Genomic DNA, 22,500 nt, shown 5'->3' with positions numbered 1-22,500 from the left:
AGACACGAGCTGCAGCCCCAGCGAGGTCCGCTTCCAATCAGAAAGGATCAGCTGTAGGCCGGCTGCAACACACACCGATGTGCCAGGAAATTGAATAGCCAATTATCTCAGCTAAGGTGTCTGCGAGAGGAGACCAAATAGGTCTCTGCTGGTTTTTCCTCCCAAGCCCTCGGCTACAATACTGGCCAAGCGCTCCATCTACTACTGCTACATAGTAGGAGGTTGGGGGAGAACCTCAGGTACAATGCACTTATATGATGTTACCTGCCAAGATGGTGCACTGCAAGCTGCACCCTCAGTGTATCTACATACGCCTTCCACTACTACAGAAAAGGTAGGCGGAAGTTGAATACATTCCCTTCCCTTCCTGCCCTCAGGGGAGCATTGCATTTTTAAATGTCCTACACTGTTGGATGGTGCAATGCCTTTTTAGATTCAGTCGAGACATGTTTGGATCCTAGCATATTCTAGTCACACTGGTCACCTCTTCCTGACACTTCATGTCAGGTCTACTTTAACTGGTAGCTGTTGCGCTAATCGCCATTGTATTGTAAGAGCACTGGGGCTTGAATCTCAAATCTAAATCTTAACTGCTGGCCGGTATCAGCTAAGTAATTCCCACTGGGATGAGGCATCAGGGTTTCAAGATTATATTGATGTATTGATTAGAACAATTTGTATTCATCCGATTAAATGTAAAAAAAAAAAAAATGCGTTTTTTTTTATCAAACGATATTTAATCCATCAAATATGGTCATACATTTTTTCTTCTTTGCATTTGATAATTTTTTCATTCCTTAACCTTTCTGATAACCAGAGGTTTAAGATATGGTAAGGGACATTTGCCATGTGACAATAGGTCACTCGATGGATTCGACGAGGTGGAAGATTTTAGCTGTCCACTGAAAAAACCTGCTTAGAAAGGCTTCCCCCCAAATTATTGTTATTATTGTTTTGCAGGACAGACACAGTAGACTTGGGTGCCTGAAAGCGGCCCAGGATGGGTGTGTGTGCGTCTCTTTGATGGTTGGGTGGGTCAGGGGATTGGTTGATGGGTGGCTTTGTGAGTGTGTGACTGAGTAGGTCAGGTTCCCGAAGACAATTCTTTATCTCCCTGACAGTTTCCAAACCTATTCTTTATTCTCCACAACTAAGGGAGATTGAGGGAAATGCACATGTAATCTCTCAGACACATGCACACACACAACACACACCCACAGAGACAAACTGCACATGCACGCATGCACACACACATAATCTTTCAATTTTCTCCCTCTCAGAAGCACAAAAATGCATAAGCACAACCACCATTATACACACACACACACACACACACACACACACACACACACACACACACACACACACACACACACACACACACACACACACACACACACACACACACACACACACAAACACACACACATCCCAGACACACACACACCCACGCACTTTCTCTCTCACTTTCTCTCTGAAAAGCACACAAATGTATCAGCGCAAGTCCACATTATTCACACACACACACACACTTACACAAACAACCAACCCCCCCCCCCCATGACACACAAACAGTCAATAGCCAGGCCTGTGTCTCTGTGCCCAGGGGTGTCCCTCCAGTGGGTTTAACCTAATAGCAAAAGCAATACAGAAAGGCCCAGAGAACCCACAATGGAGAGTATATATAAATTGATTACTTCCGGAGCCCAGGCAGAGGATCAATACTTGTTGATTAGTGGACCAGCTTTGACTATGCACCCCCTCCCTGCTCACACACACACACACACACACACACACACACACACACACACACACACACACACACACACACACACACACACACACACACACACACACACACACACACACACACACACACACACACAAAAACACACTCTCCGCCCCCCTGAGGAATTCCTTCCACACGTAAAACATTTATGCAGCGTTTTCATTCTGGAGCAAATTAAAAATCAATGCACATGCTGGTCGTTATGAGCACGCACGCTGGCAAAATAGCAGATTATTAAAGCCCATGAGTGGCATCAAGTGGGCTGGTCCGCTGGCTGCGTTCAGAACCATTGGTTTGATTTCCTGGAGCAGAGGTTCCAGCCCTTTGACTTCACTTGCACCACTAAATTGTCATCAAGACCTTTCGCGGACCACCTCACATGCAAACAGGAGGAAATAGACAAATACAAATGCCGTGGCTGAGCAAAGAGGGCCAGCGTCCCCTGTATACATAGTTATATTACTGCAGGAAGAACATGGTCAGTGGGAAACTGGAATACAAGCGAAGCAATGCTGCTTATGAGTGTTTATTGAGCAAACACCGATCAAAGCACAACATCGATGGAAATCGCTGAAATGAAAAGCATATGATGGCATGCGTAAACTTTTTAAATAATAGCAAGCCATGAAAATCCATTTACTGCACAACATTAAATATATATATTTGATTATTATATATTGTTATTCTATTATTGTATGTGTGTCTATTTTGAAGAATATAGTCCCAGTGACCACCTGCAGTACCACGGCATGCCACCAGTGGTACGAGTCCCCCAGGTTAAACAATGTCCTAGATTACCTTGGTTTGTCACACCTGTTTGTCTGGCCTAAATTTAGATGAAAGGGCGTTTACTGCTGGAAACCAGACCCTTTGACTTGGATTTCTCACCATTCCCATCATACTTTGAATGCCATTTCCATTGAATGTGCAATATCCCAGCCTTTGAGCCACTTCATGGTGACTAGTAAATTGAATACATTTATATAGCGCTTTTCTGACCTATGGCAACTTATACCAAACTCGCTTTACAATTTGTGGCTCACATTAGTGCCATTCATACACTCACATTCATACGCCAACAGCAGTCTCAACCACGCAAGGCGCCAGACCGGGAAAAGTTAGGGTATGGTGTCTTGCTCAGGGATATTTCAGCACTTGGCTAGGAGACACAGGGAACCGTACCAGCAACCTTCCTGTCGCCAGACATCCTGTTCTATCTCGTGAGCCATTGCCACCCTTCAACGTTATATTGTATGACCATTTTTGTTTATGTATGCAACTTTTTCAGTTGTTCTCATTTTCATATTTGATTTCTTCTGAATATTGTTAATTTAAGTCATTAATGCCCATTTATTTCAGTTTCATAAAAGTCTTTGAGTTGAGCTATTATAACCATTGCCCTTGTGTTCGCCTGTTTGGGATTGAAAGGAATGACTGAGTAGCCATGTCTCAAAGCTGAAAGACTTGACAGAAGGAAAGACTGAAGGGCTAGACTCCTATCGGATTATCATTTACTTTTTCAATTAAAAAGCTGGAAAATGCAATATTGATGTCTGACACTGTGTGGAAGCCTTTATCGTAACTCATAATTACATCATGGTAAACAGCAGACCAGCATTCATTCAAAGGACTTGATATCTTTCCTCTCTCTGTTCCATTTCTCCCAAGGTCATTGGGTGAGACGTGGAACCCCCATCAATTGCTGTACCTCTGCTCCAACGGTCCAACCAAGCATCCATATTTCAGAGGTTTCTCCTGCTAGGAATTCATGCAGGCCTTAGGTGCGTTACGCGCGTAAATCTTTACGCGGGTACGCGTCTGGTGTGTTCGTACCATTAGGAATGCAGCCCATCAAGATTGGCTTCATTTTTGGTGATGAGTGTTGGCAAAGTTGGGCTGTATATGTATAATAGTTTACTATTAAAAAAATATAAAACATTTAATTCCGATTCAACATTTCTACTTTCTAGTGTTTGTCGGATAATACATTGCTACCGGTCAGTTTGAACCATGTCAGGGGGATTGCTTTAAGTGGATGGTTCTAGAAGTCCCCTTTGCTCTTTCTTATGGACCATTGATCTTCCTGAGCTGAAAAAAGAAGGAGCCATTAAAATGAAATAAAATCTTTAAAATGAATCATTCAGAGTCTATTTGAACGTGCAGATCTGCTGGTCCGAGGCTTGACCTCCACATGATGTGCATGCCAAATCAAATGTCCCCCCGCCTGGCGGATAAGAGGTAGTAGCTTTGATAAGCACTATTTATCCTGCCCAAACTCAAAAATGTCCCTTTGATTAAAATGTAAATACGAAAGGCTGTTGATTTACTGTAACTCATTCACTATTATTCACATATTATTATCATAATGCAAATAAACCAATCCATTTCATTTGAATGTAATGTGATATCATGGCACCATTACTTCTGACAGAAACCGTTTGGAGCATAGATTTATGTGTGGTATATAATACCCCAACGGGTGTGGCAAGGAAGGTTATGCACCTTCGATGAACGATGGAAATTGAATCAAAACGACAGAGAGGGTGAAAGAGGTCCAGGAAGAGGAAAACGATAAAGCAATAATCATAATGACAATAAATACAAAAAAGAAAAGAGGGAGACGATCATTTCATTTTGCGCTCTTGCATCTGCCTGCATTTAACCAACGCCATGTTGGAGAGGAACAGTTTGCCTGCTCCCAGATTGGGTTAGTGGCCACATGGGGGAACGCTTGTCCATATCCATTTATTCCCTCTGATGAATGCCTAATAGAGTTTGCACTGTGGTGGAGAGTGGGCAACAACCAACCCTCTGCCTCTCCCTCTATTCCTATTCCTCTCTCTTTCCTTCTCTGTCTGTCTGTCTGTCTGACTGTCTGTCTGTCTGTCTGTCTCTCTCTCTCTCTCTCTTCCTCTCTCAGTTTCGCTCTCCTCCTCTGTCTCTCTGTCTGTCTCTCTCGCTCTCTCTCGCTCTTCATTTATCTTTCAATCTCTTCCTCTGTCGCTCTCTTTCTCTTCTCTCTTCCTCTCTATCCCTCTCTGCCTCTGTCTCTCTTTTACTTTTCCTCTCCATTGCTCTCTCTTCCTCTATCTCTTCCTCTTTTTCTCCTTCTCTCTCTCTTCCTCTCTTTCCTTCTTCTTCCTCTTCACCCCTCTCTCCTTCTATCTCTTCGTCCTCTCTCTCTCTCTCTCTCTCTCTCTCTCTCTCTCTCTCTCTCTCTCTCTCTCTCTCTCTCTCTCTCTCTCTCTCTCTCTCTCTCTCTCTCTCTCTCTCTCTCTCTCTCTCTCTCTCTCTCACACTTTCTTGCCCTCTCAGTCTCCTGCTTTCAAGTGTGTCCACACATTCTGGAACGCAAGCATGGAAAGACAGAAGCACATAATGAATGAATGGATAGATAAACACGTGTTGATATATTGTATGTATTTAAAAAGAGAACACACTAGGGGCTGAACATGTTTTCATATAGGGCAATATAAAGTTGAGCAAAAAAATATACAGAGGTGATAAAAGATGTGTGCATTGATTTTGTAAGCATTAGTTAGGGGACTAGCGAGCAATTTGTAGCAATAGAGCGATAATGCACTTTGCAAAGAGCGAGGGCAGCGCAAACAATCCTTTACTCTCTACCCCTAACTATAAGTGCCAAAGACTCTGTCAGAATTGCAGAACCAGACCTTATCTCCCAAAGGGTCTAACACTAAGGGATGATAACACCTCAGCAAACGTTGAGCAGATGAAAGAAGCATCGTCATCTGGAAATAATATATCTTGTTAAATGGAAAGTCTGTCTGTTCTCAGGTCTCCGTAGTGCTACTCTACTGTCTACTGTATCGTCACTCTTTCCTCATTCCTCAACACATAACCTACTATTTCACCAGAGATATATAATCTTGTAAGTGGATGGCTGGCTTTGCAAGACTAGCGACGTCCTAATACACACTTTCCACATTGTTAAATTGATGGACATTTATAAAAAAAATGGTAGGGACAAAAATACAGAAATAAGCAGTGTTTCTCAGTGTCCCAGGTATATTCTCATCATTTCAAAATAGTCGCACTTTGAGATTGTGACAATTTTATTAAATAAAAACATACTGCATTGCAAAAAAAGAAAAATATATTCAGAGGGGTGAAAAAATAGTGAAATTGTGCTGCTCTAGTGGATTTCTCCACCCTAGAGAAAGCACACAGTTAAGCTAATATTGTGAAAACCCTTCATGCCATCACATCCTATGAATGAATGTATGAGGCCTGACCTCTAACCTGACTGCCTGCTGAGATAGGGGGAGCCAGAGGATGGTGGGGGGATTGAGAGAGATTTAAGTGGAAGAAAATAGAGTTGAAGAGAATGAAATGGAGAGGGATGGAGAGAGCGACAAACTAATGGTTTAATTGAAGTCAATGAAGAACAGAGAGAGACAGGCGAGCAAGAGAGAGAGAGAGAGAGAGACAAAGAGGGAGAGAGAGAGAGAGAGAGAGAGAGAGAGAGAGAGAGAGAGAGACAAAGAGGGAGAGAGAGAGAGAGAGAGAGAGAAAGAGGGAGAGAGAGAGAGAGAGAGAGAGAGAGAGAGAGAGAGAGAGAGAGAGAGAGAGACAAAGAGGGAGAGAGAGAGAGAGAGAGAGAGAGAGAGAGAGAGAGAGAGAGAGAGAGAGAGAGAGAGAGAGAGAGAGAGAGAGAGAGAGAGACAGAGAGAGAGAGAGAGAGACAGAGATAGAGAGAGAGCGAGAGAGCGAGGCGAGGTGGGGATGCTGGTCTGCATGTGAAGGAGGCTGTCAAGGACGAACCCTCGACAGTGGCTTGTCCGTCACACCTCGGCTGGCAAGAGGTGCACCCAACCCCGTCTGGGTGGGAGGGAGAAGGGGGAGGTGGGGTCATGGAATTCAGAGTGGGGGAGGGTGTGATGGTGACGTATTTTAGAGGGGCTTTTACTTTTGAACGCCTCATCTTTCTTGACACAGGGTTACAGTTTGCGGCAGACGTATCTTCGTTAATCCCATCGCATCGACCTCCAAGTTGACAGCCATGTCTGACCAAATGGAAACATGGACCGTTCTTAACTGTGGTCCTTAAGCACAACACCCCCCCCCCCCCTCGCTCTCGTCGTTTGTCTTTCGTTTTTCCATTTTCTTCCTAATAATTCTGCCCCTTATTTTCTAGCCATCGAAATAGACGAAAAGGTCATTGTGTCCTTAATCTCTCAGACACATGCACACACACAACACACACGCATGCACACACAAACACACACACATAATCTTTCCTTTTTCTCTCTCTCAGAAGCACAAAAATGCATAAGCACAACCACCATTATACACACAAACACACACACACACACGCACACACACACACATCCCAGACACACACACACACACACACACCCACTCTCTCACTTTCTCTCTGAAAAGCACACAAATGTATCAGCGCAAGCCCACATTATTCACATACGCACACACTTACACAAACAACCAAATATCACAAATTAAGAGCGGTTTAGACAACACACTTATGCCAATCAATATTTGCCTAATACAAAGGGGACAACCAACCACACACATGCACATGCTTTGTCACACACACACTAGGGCTGGGCGATTAATCAAATTTTCATCGCTATTTCGATTTTTTCGTCAAATGATCACAAAACTAATATAATCGAGTTTTTAATTTTTTTTTCATTAAATGTTTCATAGAAAGTGCAAAACAGCTGGATAATTATCAGTCGGTTTTGTGCATTCTTTTAAGGCGGAATTTCAAAGTTACAAAGTGTTTTTTTGGGAGAGACATGCTGAATAAATACATCATGTTTTCAAGCTCAAAAATAATCTTTTGAATAATCGTGATTTCATTATCGGCCAAAATAATCGTGATTCGATTTTTTCCATAATCGAGCAGCCCTAACACACACACACATTGCGCCCACACACACATAGAAAACACAGAAAAAAACAAGCACATAAGCAGACACAGAAACTCATTCTGAGATGGTCATTTTAAAGCTACAAACATGCATGCATACACGCACAAGCAGACCCACACACACACACAAACACACACACTCTTGAGATGAGGTCATTGTAAAGCCACACACACGCAAGTGCGCACAAGCACATATTCACACAAACACTCCCAGAGTTGAGGTCATTGTAAAGCCACACACACGCACACGCACAAACACACACACACACACACACACACACACACCAACACATGCACTCACACCCCTGTGGTGTGTGTTCCCCCCCTGCGGAGTGGCTGCAGCACGCCAGCTGTGCGCTCGGTGCCAGCTCTGGCCACTGTGGCCCGCGGCCGCCAGCCACCCTGGAAACAGGTGAGCGATCCGTAACATACGCTGACAACATGACCTTGTACTGGAAGGGCACTCCGGGATGTCTGGCACGTGTGTGTGTAAGTGTGTGCACACGTATGTGGGTGTGTGCATGATGGAGGAAGGGGGCCACCAGATGGACATTGTAATGTTCTTGGCAAACTGTGTGTTTTGTCGTCTGTCCCCTGATTATTCTTTTATCCTCGCTGGTTGATTTGGTTTCATTTTCACTTTCTCTTCTCTCTTTGGCTCTGTTATCTTGGTTGTGGTTGAATCTCCCTCTTTAAGTCTTTGTTTATTGTTTGTTTCCCTCTTTCCGTGAACCTTCCTTGCCCTTTGGGGGCCGTAGGTTTAGGGGGGATGTGGTAAAGGGTGGCCTGAGAAGCCCTTTGAGAATGTAACTGTGATTAAGGGCTCTTCCAATAAAATGGACTTGACTTGAGAGTTTGTAGTACAAGCCTATAAATGTCTTAATTCAGGTTGTTTTTTTACGAGTATGCTGGCATGCGTTCCCTAATTTTTACGTGATGCCTGACATTGTTGGAAATGGGAGACTGCAGTATATCATCAGTGTGTGTGTGCGTGTGCGTGTGTGTGGTGTGTGTGTGATGGTCAGGTAGTAGTTAAGCCGTAGACATTGTTTGGCACTTTGATTAAGTCTCAGGGTCAATGGTTTAAACACTGCCTGGACCCATAAAGAGAATGCAAGTCAATGTAAAATGCTTCTTAATGCATCTAAGATTTAACGCACGCACGCACTCAAACAAGCACCAAAATTGATAAGGTTGTTTAATAGACGCGTTATTAAAGTCAATGTTTCTAGTAGAAATTAAATCAGTTGAAATCAAATCTTTTGAAATCACGGTCGATACAACCTGTAACCATGTTTTGTATTTTCAGTTTTACATTCCCCGAAAATAACTATTGCAAAAATAAATCAAAACAACCCATCTTTTGTCTCAAATCCATGTATCCTTGGAAGCAGGTGGCTGAGCATTAGCCGCGAGACTCCATGCAACACTAATTGAAAATAATGGCGCATCAGAAGCGGACGTTGTGGGCTTTTATTAGGTGGGACTGTGCCTTCTGTTGGTGTCTCCTGGACATTGTGCTTCTCTGTGTTTGAACACTAAGCCTTACCGCTGGCACAACACTCCCCTGTGTCTGTCTGTCTGTCTGTCTGTCTATGTGTTTAAGTGTGTGTGTGTGTGTGTGTGTGTGTGTGTGTGTGTGTGTGTGTGTGTGTGTGTGTGTGTGTGTGTGTGTGTGTGTGTGTGTCTGTGTGTGAGTGTGTATGCAGGTCTGTGTGTGAGAGTATGTGTTTGTGTGTGTGTGTGTGTGTGTGTGTGTGTGTGTGTGTGTGTGTGTGTGTGTGTGTGTGTGTGTGTGTGTGTGTGTGTGTGTGTGTGTGTGTGTGTGTGTGTGTGTGTCTGTTTGACTGTGTAGCTTTGCCTGGGGTGCTTTCCTTTCTTTGTTTGCTATTACCTTGACAGAGTCGCTGTCGACCCAGCACCACTTTCAAAGTACACACACACACACACACACACACACACACACACACACACACACACACACACACACACACACACACACACACACACACACACACACACACACACACACACACACACACACACACGGGTGCTTTACTCAGGCAATGTGCCTTGTAATAGTGTACAGATATTTTATATAGCTACACTATGGGGACTGCACAATTAGAGCTTGGCTGTATAATAAAGTGGATAAGGTTCTGGATAAGGCACTTTTCCTTTCTTTAAAATAAACACGATAAATTCTCCTCTCTTATGTTCTTCCATTTCAACTGATGCTTAACTTTGCCACAACTCTATTGGTCGAGCCTCCCCCCACTGATAATCATGAGGGAGCGAGGGTGTTTTTTTTGGAGTTGGGGGAGAGGGAGAGAGAGTGGGGGGATGGGGGTGGGGGTAGGGAGGGTGGCTTTTCATCCACACCAATTCACTTCTCAGTTGGTCGGGCCTGGAAGCATCATCTTTTGGGGCGTCTGGTGATGCCTTGTCGGCACACAGAAACCTTCAATGGAGGGGGATGTTTGGGAAACAAGGAGGGAATCATACGGGAACGAAACACATCTCGCCCAGAAACGAACGGAATATGGCGGTTGATTTGTCCGTTATTGGCCTCAGCGCATGGACACACGCACATACACACTCACACACGCACATCCTTAAGATCTTGAGAGTCCAAAAGTAATGAACTGTAATATAGAAAGGATAATAATAATGACCATGGTCCTAATTAGCACGATGACATCGGGTTGATTGCAGTGCGGTGTAATGAGAGACATTAGCCCCGGCCCGCGATTGATCTGTGGCAGAAAGCGGGCAGCTCAGCAATCCTAACAGGTCTCCCTTGGTATGCATTAATGTGGGCTTTGAATATACACGCATACACACACAAAAACACACACACAAAAACACACACACACACACACACACACACACACACACACACACACACACACACACACACACACACACACACACACACACACACACACACACACACACACACACACACACACTCAGACCACACACACAAACAGAAACTGATTTTGTGGTGGGTCTCTGGTGTGTCTCTGTCTGTCCGTGTCTGAGGTGGAGCATGCTAGGCTGTTAGCCTATTGGTTCAGTATTGTGTTGTTGCTATCGTTTTGTGTTTTGCGTTGGACATCCCGGTGGCTTTGTCACTCACCTGGTTCCGTTTCAAATGTAATTTGATTTCATCTGGTCGACCCTGTCTAGATTAAAGTTGAACCAACACATAAGCGTTAACTCCCACCTCTCCTCCAGTCTCCTTATCTTTTTGTTCTTGACCAAACCCTTTTGGTTACCATTTGGCCGTCTCAGTGGGTTAACAATACTGGATTCTTCTTTCTCTTATCATTCCTCAGTTTTGCCGTCCGACCCCTCACATCCATTACTATTTGTCTATCGCTTCCTTGCCAGACACGATTATATATTCTGAGTTTGCATTGTCTCTCCCTGGCCCAGTAAATAATATCTACCACTGTCTGGGCCAAGCAGAAGTTTGCGCATGTGTGTGTATGTGTGTCTGTGTGAGTGTAGGTGTGTGCATACTTGCCTGCGCGCATGTGTGTGTGAGTGTGTTTGTGCGTGTGTATATGTATTGGTTCATGTATGGGATGTTTTTTGTTGGGATTCCTGATCTCCGGATAAGGTCCTCTGGTTGTAAGCCTTTAAGTATGTTATTCTATCTATATTATTTGTGCATTGATGTATCAGTGGCGCACCGTGACATCGCCTGTCTGTGTGTCCGTACACGTGTGTGCGAGATGTATTTTTCATTTGCTTGTGTATTGTACTGGTGTGGGAGAAGAATACGTTTCTGTGTTTGTGGGTGTGTGTGTGTGTGTATGTGTGTGTGTGTGTGTGTGTGTGTGTGTGTGTGTGAGATTGTCAGTGTGTCTGTGTCTGTGTGTGAATGCTGCCTGTTATGACTCCACAGTAGGAGTTCTTACAGTAGGGCCCCGTGTCTGTCGTCCCTGCTCCTCTAATCACCTGATAACACCCCCAACAATGGTACCCGGTCGAGGTGTTCAGACGCTCTCCTTCGGACTCGGATGACGCCACAAAAGATTCAAGGGTGGTGGTGTTTTGGGGGGGGGGGGGGGGGGGCGCGAGCAGGACTGATCCCCGCAGACCCTCGGCTATGAGCATTTCAACCAACCAGCTGTAAATCCTGACTTTTTTGTTGTTGCTGTTGTTGTTGTTGATGTGCTGAGGTTAAATTTCATGGCAGCAGCAGAACCGCTCAGGGCATAGCGAACGGGCGGGGAGAATGCAAACGGTCTTGGCGTTGCAGTCACGGCGCTCCAGAGCACGATTGGATTAGCGCGAGGGTCACCGCCCTAATCTTCCCCAGAACGTGTCGGTATTATGCGTTACAAAATCCTTTCTCTTTTTTTGCCGTTTTTGAATCATCTGTAAGCCGAAGCCACGTCTGGTAATAGCTATGAAAAACCGAATATGCAGGAAAACAATGTGTACAGAGCCCTATAGGAAGACTGCGCTAAACAGCGAGCAGCAGGCGTTAAAAACCACAATGAAAAAATTGAATACGGCCGACTTGGCAGGGCTCCACCCGTCCTCCCATTTAGCACAAAACAAGGTAAGTCTTTGACAACTAATTGTATTAAAGAAACAACAATAGCGGCGGAATAAAAGAACACAGAGAAAAAGAAAACGGTGGCGGTCAGGATTTCATTGATTAGCTTTTTCTCACAACTCTGTGCTAATCTGAGGAGAAGATGATCGTGTTTGCAATTGATTCTGTGCTCTGCAGAGGTGTGTGTGTATGTGCAAGTGTGTTTGTGTGTGTACCAAGGTCACTTTTTCTAAAAGGAGCTGATATTTGAGGGTAAAACAACAGGCTATTGGCTATTGGAAGACGTTTGTGTGTCGTGCCAGCTTTCCTTTAAAAATACATTAGTACTATTGGGTAACAGAAATTGGCGTCATAAAAACGAATATACAAATTATTTAATAAATTGCACACAAAACAGTTAGAAACAACCGAGAACACAATGCATGGGTTGAGAACAAAAACACTATTTTATTCAGGGTTGTCCGGATTATCGGTTCCGACTTTCAGACACTTTAAGCAAGGAGGGCTGCTAGGAGCCGTGTGACCTGCTACAAGGACACCAACGGGGGCTTGGCTGAGAGATGATGTGGTTTATCGGCTGGACCACACCACTGACCTATCCTAAATACCACCGCTCCCAGGGCTGGGTCCATGCTGCACAGTGTGTGTGTGTGTGTGTGTGTGTGTGTGTGTGTGTGTGTGTGTGTGTGTGTGTGTGTGTGTGTGTGTGTGTGTGTGTGTGTGTGTGTGGATGCACGCCTGTGTGTCTCTAAAATGCTGTGTGCTTGAATATTTGCAGGTTTTAGGGGTGTCCTGGACGAAAAGGGTCAGACATTCACAAGTTTTTTTTAGAATCCTAAAATGAATTGCACACACACGCGCAAGGATGGATACACACAAATGCTAACACAGTAGCACACACTCAAAACTACAAACACACACACATATTATGAGTTAGAAAGTTCCATAGGAGCCGGGAAGGCAGTAGCTTACTGTGACGAGTTGCTAATTGAGAGAATTGAGCACGAGTCGCTATCCTCTTTTAACTGTCTCTCTCTCTCTCGCTCTAATAGACAACCAAGACACTATAAGTTGACAGCTTTTACCCATCCTTATGTTACTCACGACATTGTAATCAACATCAGCAGCACAAAGCACATTTCAATGCATATCCAAACCACTTGAGCACAAACTCAAAAAGAAGACTTCAGACATGGATTTTGTTCAAATGCACGATATGACTTTGAATGAAAACGATGAATGAAAAAACACTTCGGAAATGTACTGGTACCTAATGTTTAAACTCAGGGTAGGATAGCTTTGGGTTTCTTGACTTTGCGACTTTAGCGAAATAATATATGTATGAATGCATGCATGCATGTATGCCTGTATGTATGTTTGTGTGTATGTATATATGTATGTATACATGCATGTATGTGTGTTTGCCTGTATGTTTGTAAGTACGTACGTGTGTATGCATGTATGCATTCATGTATGCCTGTATGTATGTGCGTGTGTATGCCTGTATGTATGCTTTCTGTTTGGATGTTTGACGTTTTCATTTCTTGCGATGCATTCAGACGTCCATTCTAAACACTGCGTGTATAGAGTGTCACACCTGCATGACAGCATATGTTTGTGAGTATTTCTGCATTTGTACGTGTGCATGTATATGCACCTGCCTATACGTGTTTGCATATGGGATCTGTGTAATGGGAATGTATGTGTAAGTGCATGCTTGTGTGTCAGATGATTGTGATCTGTGACAGTATGGCTGTGTGTGCCTGTGTTTGTGAGAGTTTGTGTATACATGTTGGGCAGCTAGTCATTAGTCTAGGCCTGTCTCTGGGAGCTGACTGTCTCATCCATTGCACAATCTGCCTCCAGTCATCCATCCCCCACCTGCCTTACCTGACCACATCCATCTCTGCTCCCCCCAGACACTGCTAATACTGCACCGCAAGCATGTGTGTATGTGTGTGTGTGTGTGTGTGTGTGTGTGTGTGTGTGTGTGTGTGTGTGTGTGTGTGTGTGTGTGTGTGTGTGTGTGTGTGTGTCTTTGTTTGTGTACGTGGGAGAGAATTTGTGTTTGTCTGTGTGAGAGTGGATTGACAGATGACTTTCATATTTGTCTTTAAGTGTGCTTGTGAGTGTCTGTGTGTGTGTGTGTGTGTGTGTGTGTGTGTGTGTGTGTGTGTGTGTGTGTGTGTGTGTGTGTGTGTGTGTGTGTGTGTGTGTTTATTTTCCAGAGAATGTCTGTGCTCATTTGATTGACAGTATGCCAAATGTGAGTAAGCACCACCCTAATGGCCTTTTGCCTATCTCTGCCTCTGTCCATGGGGATAATTTATCTGTCTGAAGGGCCAAAGTTTGTGATCCGGCAATCAGACGTGTTCTTGGGACAAAGATTTGTGAGATCAGAGTCTTTGGTTTAAAGGGTATGAAGAAAAGTTTGCCGTGTTCTCCCTCTTGACTTCAGAGAGCGTGTCTAAAATGTTACTTCACGTTTGATGAGCGTTACAGTGGGATGGAAAGGCCTGGGACCGCTCTGAATAGTAATGTCACCTTAAACACGCTCATCCAACTGTTTGACATGGAGAGAGAAAGAGAGACATAGAATACAGAGAGAGAGTGAAAGAGAGAGAGAGTGAAAGAGAGAGAGAAAGAGAGACATAGAATACAGAGAGAGAGAGAGTGTGTGAAAGAGAGACATAGAATACAGAGAGAGAGAGAGAAAAAAGAGAGATACAGACACAGATATATATACAGTATATATATATATATATATATATATATATATATATAGAGAGAGAGAGAGAGAGAGAGAGAGAGAGAGAGAGAGAGAGAGAGAGAGAGACAGAGACAGAGACAGAGACAGAGAGAGAGAGAAAGTGAGAGAAAGTGAGAGAGAGAGAGAGAGAGAGAGAGAGAGAGAGACAAATAGAGAGAGAGAGGTAGAGAGAGAGAAAGAGGGAGAGACATAGAGAGGTAGATAGGTAGAGCCATAGAGAAAGAGAGTGAGTGAGTGACAGAGTGATTGAGAGAGGGAGAGAGAGAGAGAGAGAGAGAGAGAGAGAGAGAGAGAGAGAGAGAGAGATGGAGACACAGAGAGTTTGTGAGAGCGATAGATAGAGACAAGTGGGGTGAGGTGGTTGATGAAAATGAGTAGGTCTACTACATTTTGACGCACACACTGTAGTCAGTCAAGATGTCCACACAATTTCTTCCCATACTAATTAGTCATCTGACACTGAGAGAGAGGGAAACAAATGGAAAATTACATTCAATATCTAAGTGTCCGGAGGAGGATTCCATTTGTTGACATTCATGATGAGGGCGGATATTAAAAATCGAACAGTGCTAATCTGCTCCATGCTCTTCTACTACATGCTGGACTCAGAGTCAAACACCACAGGGGACCGAATGCAGGGAACTTAGACAGGGTGAGAGACAGAGAGAGAGAGAGAGAGAGAGAGAGAGAGAGAGAGAGAGAGAGAGAGAGAGAGAGAGAGAGAGACAGAGAGAGAGACAGAGAGAGAGAGATAAATGTATGAGAGGGAGCAGTGACAGTGTGGAAGTTTGCAATAGAAAGGAGCCGTGTCAGAACATATTGATTCAATGGATTGGCTGTAGATCTGAACGACTGAAATGATATTGCTTTGCTGCATACACAGAGACAGGGGAAAGGAAGACTCGGAGGGAAGAACAAATTACATGACATGAACGAGAGCGAATGTGGATGGAATAGGAATGGAGCAATGTCGCATGTATCCCTGAAGTTCCGTTAATGAATAAGCAGAGGGGTCTGTGCGTGTGTGTGTGGCTGCATGTGTGCGTGTGTGTGTGTGTGAGTGCATGTTTGCAAAAAGGCCCAACTACAACTCAGATGTAATCAGGAAAACCTAGATCAACTCAACATTCCTATGTATTCCACGATTAGGGCTTTACAGGCCCAAGGGTAATACTGCACCTTAACACAACAGTCAAGCTTCCTGCCCTGAACTTGAGAAATTGTATCGGGGGCCGATACTCAATTTGTCAAATTTCTCCATTTCTAGGTCCACGGTTTTACTAAATTATTTCATGAAAGTGTTACACTGAGTTTGTTAAGAGGCTCATCTTTCTCTATCTTGTCTTTATTTCGACATCTGCGTCAATAAGAGAACAAAGAAATGAACCAAAAGTGGTTGTTGAACACTTGGGGCAGGAAGGGGCATGCCCTCACAGCCAAAGTAGGAGGCCTAAAACAAATCAACTGCATTTGACTCGTCCACAAAACTGGCGAAATCAACCCTTCATCACAAACGTCTCCCTGTTGATGTGTTAGTATCTATCTCCAGGAAGCCTTTTACACAAGGAAATTCATCAAACGAGATAATGCAACATTTACACTGTGCATTTAACATATTTACAATATCAGTGCCCTAGCAAGCCACAGTCGTTAAGATACAGTAAGTGAGTCATGAATTCTCAATGATCTCTGGGATCTCTGGGATATAAAATAAGAATTGTTGTATTTGTTGATGGCTCAAACTGGTTCCACGTGACTTACCCTAAAAAAATGTGTGCTGAACCATTCAGGACAACAATGACATCTCATGTGTGGAGCTTATTCAAAATAATATTTTGGTTCATATTTGACCTCAGCTTTGTTCGCCCACGATACAGTTAACATGGAAAAGAGAATCTATTAATTCAAGGGATAGACAATGATAAATCTCAGAATGACGGATGACTCTGTCCTTTCTGTGGCATTCTGGCATTTATTATGCCAGAATGCGTTATGCAATGTGCACACCACTGGAAACAGAACATTTTCTAAAACATGAGCACAGCTCAGAAAACATAACTCACTTTCTCATCGATGTAGCGGTGTTCACACACAATCAAGCTCAGATGACGGTTGAAAATTAAAAGATGTGTAAATAATAAAGAGCATTTTGGGACCGTTTCCTCTAAGAATAATCCACTAATGGGGCCTGACCGGGCAGTTAAACACAGCATCATCTTTGCCTTTATAATAAGAACAAGCTGCTTTTGACTTGAGTCAATGCTATGCTAGGTTCTCTTTCGTAAACAATCATCCTTTTTTTTCATGACTTACTGCGTTTCTCCTTAGAAGCCACTGTCACTGTGAAGTTTCCTTAATTCTTGTGTTCTGATTGGCTTGCACTCATCATTACTCACTCTTTATTCAACATTGTAACAAGGGTTTTCTGTAAGAAATTGTATGAAACTTGTTTGAGGTTTCAATATATTCTGTTGCCACTGATATCATCATAATTCCGCAACATCCTCTATTCAATCCGACCCTTCTGTGCAGGATCATGTTGGTGTGCCTCAGTGATTTTAATGAACTGGAGACATCGGCATAACCAAATGAATAGTTGTGGTCCCCAGATTGTGTCCACTTAATTCACACTTTGGCAGCTGAAGGAAAGACGGCTACTTATCATGACCCAAGGTGATGATCAGAGCATGTGCATGGTCAAGCCTCGGCCTGGTTATATAAACTGTCTGTCTGGAAGCGTCGACAACAGCTATATAGCCGAAAACAGCGGATTAGCACAGGCGGGTGGCCAAAACAGAGGGACAAAAACATTTATCTAGCGTGTGGACAAGGCCATAGCATCCCAAGTCAGGGAGCACTAAATCATCAAGCCGACCAAAGAGTGATTGTGAAGAGAAATCGGGCAACATTGCCATATGGTCTTCTCTACGGCACCACCAACAAAGTCCTCAAAAAACTTCAATTTGTCCAGAACTCAGCTGCACGCCTCCTCACTGGTACCCGCTCCAGAGAACACATCGCACCTGTCCTCCGTGAACTCCATTGGCTTCCAATTAAACACAGAATCAACTACAAAATCTCACTCATCACCTACAAGGCCCTCAACAGCCTAGCCCCCCCCCCTACCTTGCCGACCTCCTCCATCACCACGCCCCCTCCCGATTCCTCAGGTCCAATTCTGCCAACCTGCTACAAGTTCCACGGACTGAGCGACGGACTTGGGGTGATCGGGCCTTCTCAGTTGCTGCCCCCACCCTTTGGAATTCACTCCCCTCCCACATCAAAGTCTCTCCAACCCTCTCTTCTTTCAAATATCAAAACATACCTTTTCACACTAGCCTTCCCCACCTAACTCCCACCTTATTCTTCATGTTTAACCTCTGTTTTTCTTTTATTCCTAGTCTGTCTTACATAGTTTTGATAGGGCAATATGTAAAGCGTCTTAGAGTACCATATTAAGCGCTATATAAATTTCATTTATTATTATTATTATTATTATTAACATTACACGCAGTGTAGGAGGTGGAATTCAAATTGGAATTTAATGATGTCATGTAAAGAGCTCTGCTTTGTTTTCTATTGGCCATAGACAAATGCAAGCCTTAATAGGATCAACTCTGTTGAACATTGCCCTAAAAGTGTGCGTTATGCATTCACACATTTGACATCTATTGAGCAGTAGGGAAAGTCACTTAAAAGTGTCTGGATGCAAATCACGCCAAGTAGGAGAGAAATGTCAGCATCATTAAAGGCTCTTAACTGCAGAGTCTAAGCCCCGTGATCTCTCCTGGAGGGTGTGTGAACTAAAAACCGATGAAAAATAATCTATTTGTCCCTTTGAATCCAAGTGTCCCTGTAATCGTGTCATGTAAGACATAAACCGTCAATTCTCATAATGTGACTGGAGCCAAGCACTGGGATCTGGAGCAGATAATGCTGGGCCACACTCAAGAAAACAACGCAGTTGATTATTGAATGTGTAAACCCGTGCTGCCTGTTTGTTTATATGTGCGTCTCATTCTCATTGGACGCCATCAGACCACGGAATTTGAAGTCAACAAATCGCATTAAACATATCTCTATGACAAGATATAATATTTAAGTTAAAGATTCGCCATTCACTTTCTGTTTGGCCTTATTAATGTAGGTCTAAGTTCGCCCCAAAGGCTGCGGTTCAAGGGCAATGGGTGAAAACAGTTTGAGAAAGAGTGATCACATGACCAGGTTTGTCCAACCGAATTACACACCAACTCAACATACAAAGAACACAGATACATCCACCAATCGCCAACCGGCTGGAGCAGCGGTGTGCTCAAATCAATGAACAATAAACCAGGGAGAAAGAATATCTATTAAATGATGATATTGAGGCCACAGCACACTACCAGCTAGCCTGTCAGTCAGCTAGCCAGCCAGCCAAACAGCCATCTAAACCAACAGCCTGCTAGCTAGCTAGCTATACCAATCAGTCAGCTAGCCAGCCAGTCAAACAAACAGCTAAACCAGCCAAACAGCCAGCTATACCAGCCAGCCAGCTAACTACCCAGCTAGCCAGGCAGCCAGCTACGACTGTTCATAAATATAACCAGGCCTGTAAACAAGAAAGCAAAAAGGTTGTGCGCTTACCTTGGCGATCTGGACACACCAGTTGAGCAGCAGCTGGGAGCCGATGTTGTCCTGGTGCTCGTGGACGTAGTCGAGCAGGCAGCCGTGGGGCATGAGCTGGGTGACCAGCTGGATGGTGGGGCTCAGACACACCCCCAGCAGACGCACCAGGTGGGGATGCTCCATGCTGGCCATGATCAGGGCCTCCTGGGTGGGGACAGGTGACACACTTAGACAGGGCATGTGGTTGGAGGAGAGCATGGTGGCGGGGACACACACACACACACACACACACACACACACACACACACACACACACACACACACACACACACACACACACACACACACACACACACACACACACACACACACACACACACACAGAAGCCCAAGCCACTGGTTCAAACCATGTGACAAAGCTGAACTAATTATTCTTCATCGGGAGTTACCTTTCATAATGGTCTGATTTCAAAGTGTGAATAAATATTAGACAATTTTCGACTATATACATTCATACGGTTTGATGAAGTGAAACGACAGATAACTGTGCTAAGATGATGCAATAATGATATTCAACTATCCACATGATTCTGTTCTACATATCTGCGGATATGTGCATGTGAGATACACATGATGAAAGATTCTGATGCTGCTGCCGTTTGTCTTTAATTAGTGTGCATACCCCATTATTCCTCCTCTATATTTATATATATATATATATATATATATATATATATATATATATATATAGAGAGAGAGAGAGAGAGAGAGAGAGAGAGAGAGAGAAAGAGAAAGAGCCAGCAAGAAAGAGAGACAGAGAGCCAGCGAGAGAGAGAGAGAGCGAGAGAGAGCGAGAGAGAAGGTGAAAAAGAGAGAGCCAGCAAGAAAGAGAGAGAGAGAGAGAGTGAGAGCAAGCAAGAGAGACAGCAAGAGAGAGAGAGAGACAGAGAGAGAGAGAGAGAGAGAGAGAGAGAGAGGGGAGAGAGAGAGAGAGAGAGAGAGAGAGAGAGAGAAAGAGAGAGGATTTATTTGGGGGCAATGCATTACAGCGTTCGCATAATGAAAAACGCACTCATCAGCAGGAGATGCATGGAGATGGCGGCAGACACGAGTAATGGTAAATCCCACTGGCATTGAGGGCAACGGAAGAGCCTCCTCCTTCTATGTGTGCATACTGCTACGGGGGCTACCCTGGGACCCACCATGGGGCACGCCCTGTTCCCGCCAAGTTGTTCTGCTTCATCTGGAGCAACGTAGTCGAGATCCCTGCCCCAGTTGATCGGTAGGCATGCCATTGCCCCAGAACAATGATCTAATGTATCCTGAATATCTGATGTCGCTGCTCTACTTGCTATAAAACTGTAAACGTGCAACGGGGAAGTCAATCAGGAATGCATGGAACTCCCGATAATACATATGTGGTGCACAGTAGCTAAAATCGAATTTGTAAAATAAATAGACACATATATATGTAACTATATATACGGATATAGTTACAAAGGCATCCTTAATAGGATTCCTAAAAGCCTGATCGTTTTTTTGGTTAGTTATTAGCCCTTTGTTATTAGTTATTAGTTTAAAATATTTGTTGTATTCCCGTCCTCCCGAATTGAACAACATTGTTGTTAAACATGAATGTTTTCGGAATAGGATATGGATCTTCCTTGGCCATTATTGCCAATCGTTCAGTCTTGTTGCACTTCCATTGAACATTCAATCAGATATATAAGTTGTTCAAACAAGTAATTTAGCGTGCAAAATAAAATACTGAAGACAATGTAGGGGCATGATCGGATGATGGGGACAGCAGTCAAGGCAAATGACATTCTTTAAGAAGTCAACTCCTAACCTCCCGAGAGCAAAGCACTGCTAAACCTGCTAAATTCTTCATCCAGTACATTTGGTAATAGCAGGGTTTGTACACAGACTTCCTTTAATGAAGGCCAAGCTCCACGCTCCACATCAATCTTCAGCCCAAGCACATACTCTTTAGTGGATTCTGATAATGCGCATGCAGGGACATCAATGGCTTGACTGGAGAGTCATAAAGAATGCAGCGCTACTAATCAAGACAACATTAAGCTAACGCCATGGGGCAGAGTTATGTAAATGGTTGACGGACAATGTAGTTGGTCGGTTTGCGGGATATTGTTTTACATGTAAGTGCCAGTCTGAAGGCCTAATAGCTTGTTTTGTCCACAGTTTAAAATGAAGGGAGCCATAATGTCTTGTTTATTACCTTACTGTATACGCTTACAGTATAATCATACTACGGTCTTCCATTCTTGTCCTCTTGCATTGATAGCACTCCAGTATCCCAAATCAAAGGTTATTTAACTCCATTGACAACCACAATCAGTGGTATGTGAGTGACTGTATTGGTTGGCCTCAAAGTGAATAGTCTCTGAAAAATAGGCATTGATAAAATGTTCGATAGTTTCTCCGTCTCTTGCTACTCTCTTCCTGAGCCCGAGTGCATTTATCCCTCAAACACAACCCATAACAACCTATTTAGAATACTTATGCTGGGCAATTTGTCTCTTTGTATGTGTCTGTATATTTCCCCATGACAGTATCGGGGATGAATGACTAGAAAAATGAATGCACGGCCAACATCAAAGGCAGACCTAATGGTACAACAGTTATGCACTCCCCAGCCCATTTACTTGAGTTTGTCAAGACAAGTGCATTATGAAAGTGCAACTAGGTCGTGCAACGTTTGATCACATTTGTGTGATTTTGTGTGTGTGTGCATGTCTGTAAATGTGTGTGTGTGTGTGTGTGTGTGTGTGTGTGTGTGTGTGTGTGTGTGTGTGTGTGCGTGTGCACTAATGCCTGTG

The 22,500-nt window shown here is 43.8% G+C and overlaps 1 protein-coding gene across 2 annotated transcripts in view; it reads right to left on the bottom strand.

Annotated features, from left to right (window-relative positions):
* The window catches only part of LOC130373856 (receptor tyrosine-protein kinase erbB-4-like), a 251,261-nt gene that overhangs the window by 12,942 nt on the left and 215,819 nt on the right, over positions 1-22,500 (bottom strand). For both annotated transcript variants that reach the window (XM_056580505.1, XM_056580504.1), the window contains exon 20: positions 19,679-19,864. In XM_056580505.1, the coding sequence (XP_056436480.1) occupies positions 19,679-19,864 (186 nt within the window). The remainder of the gene's footprint in view (positions 1-19,678; positions 19,865-22,500) is intronic.

The sequence above is a fragment of the Gadus chalcogrammus genome, chromosome 20, assembly GCF_026213295.1.
Source record: "Gadus chalcogrammus isolate NIFS_2021 chromosome 20, NIFS_Gcha_1.0, whole genome shotgun sequence".
NCBI classification, from domain to species: Eukaryota; Metazoa; Chordata; class Actinopteri; order Gadiformes; family Gadidae; genus Gadus; species Gadus chalcogrammus.
This window is presented reverse-complemented; position numbering and strand designations above follow the sequence as displayed.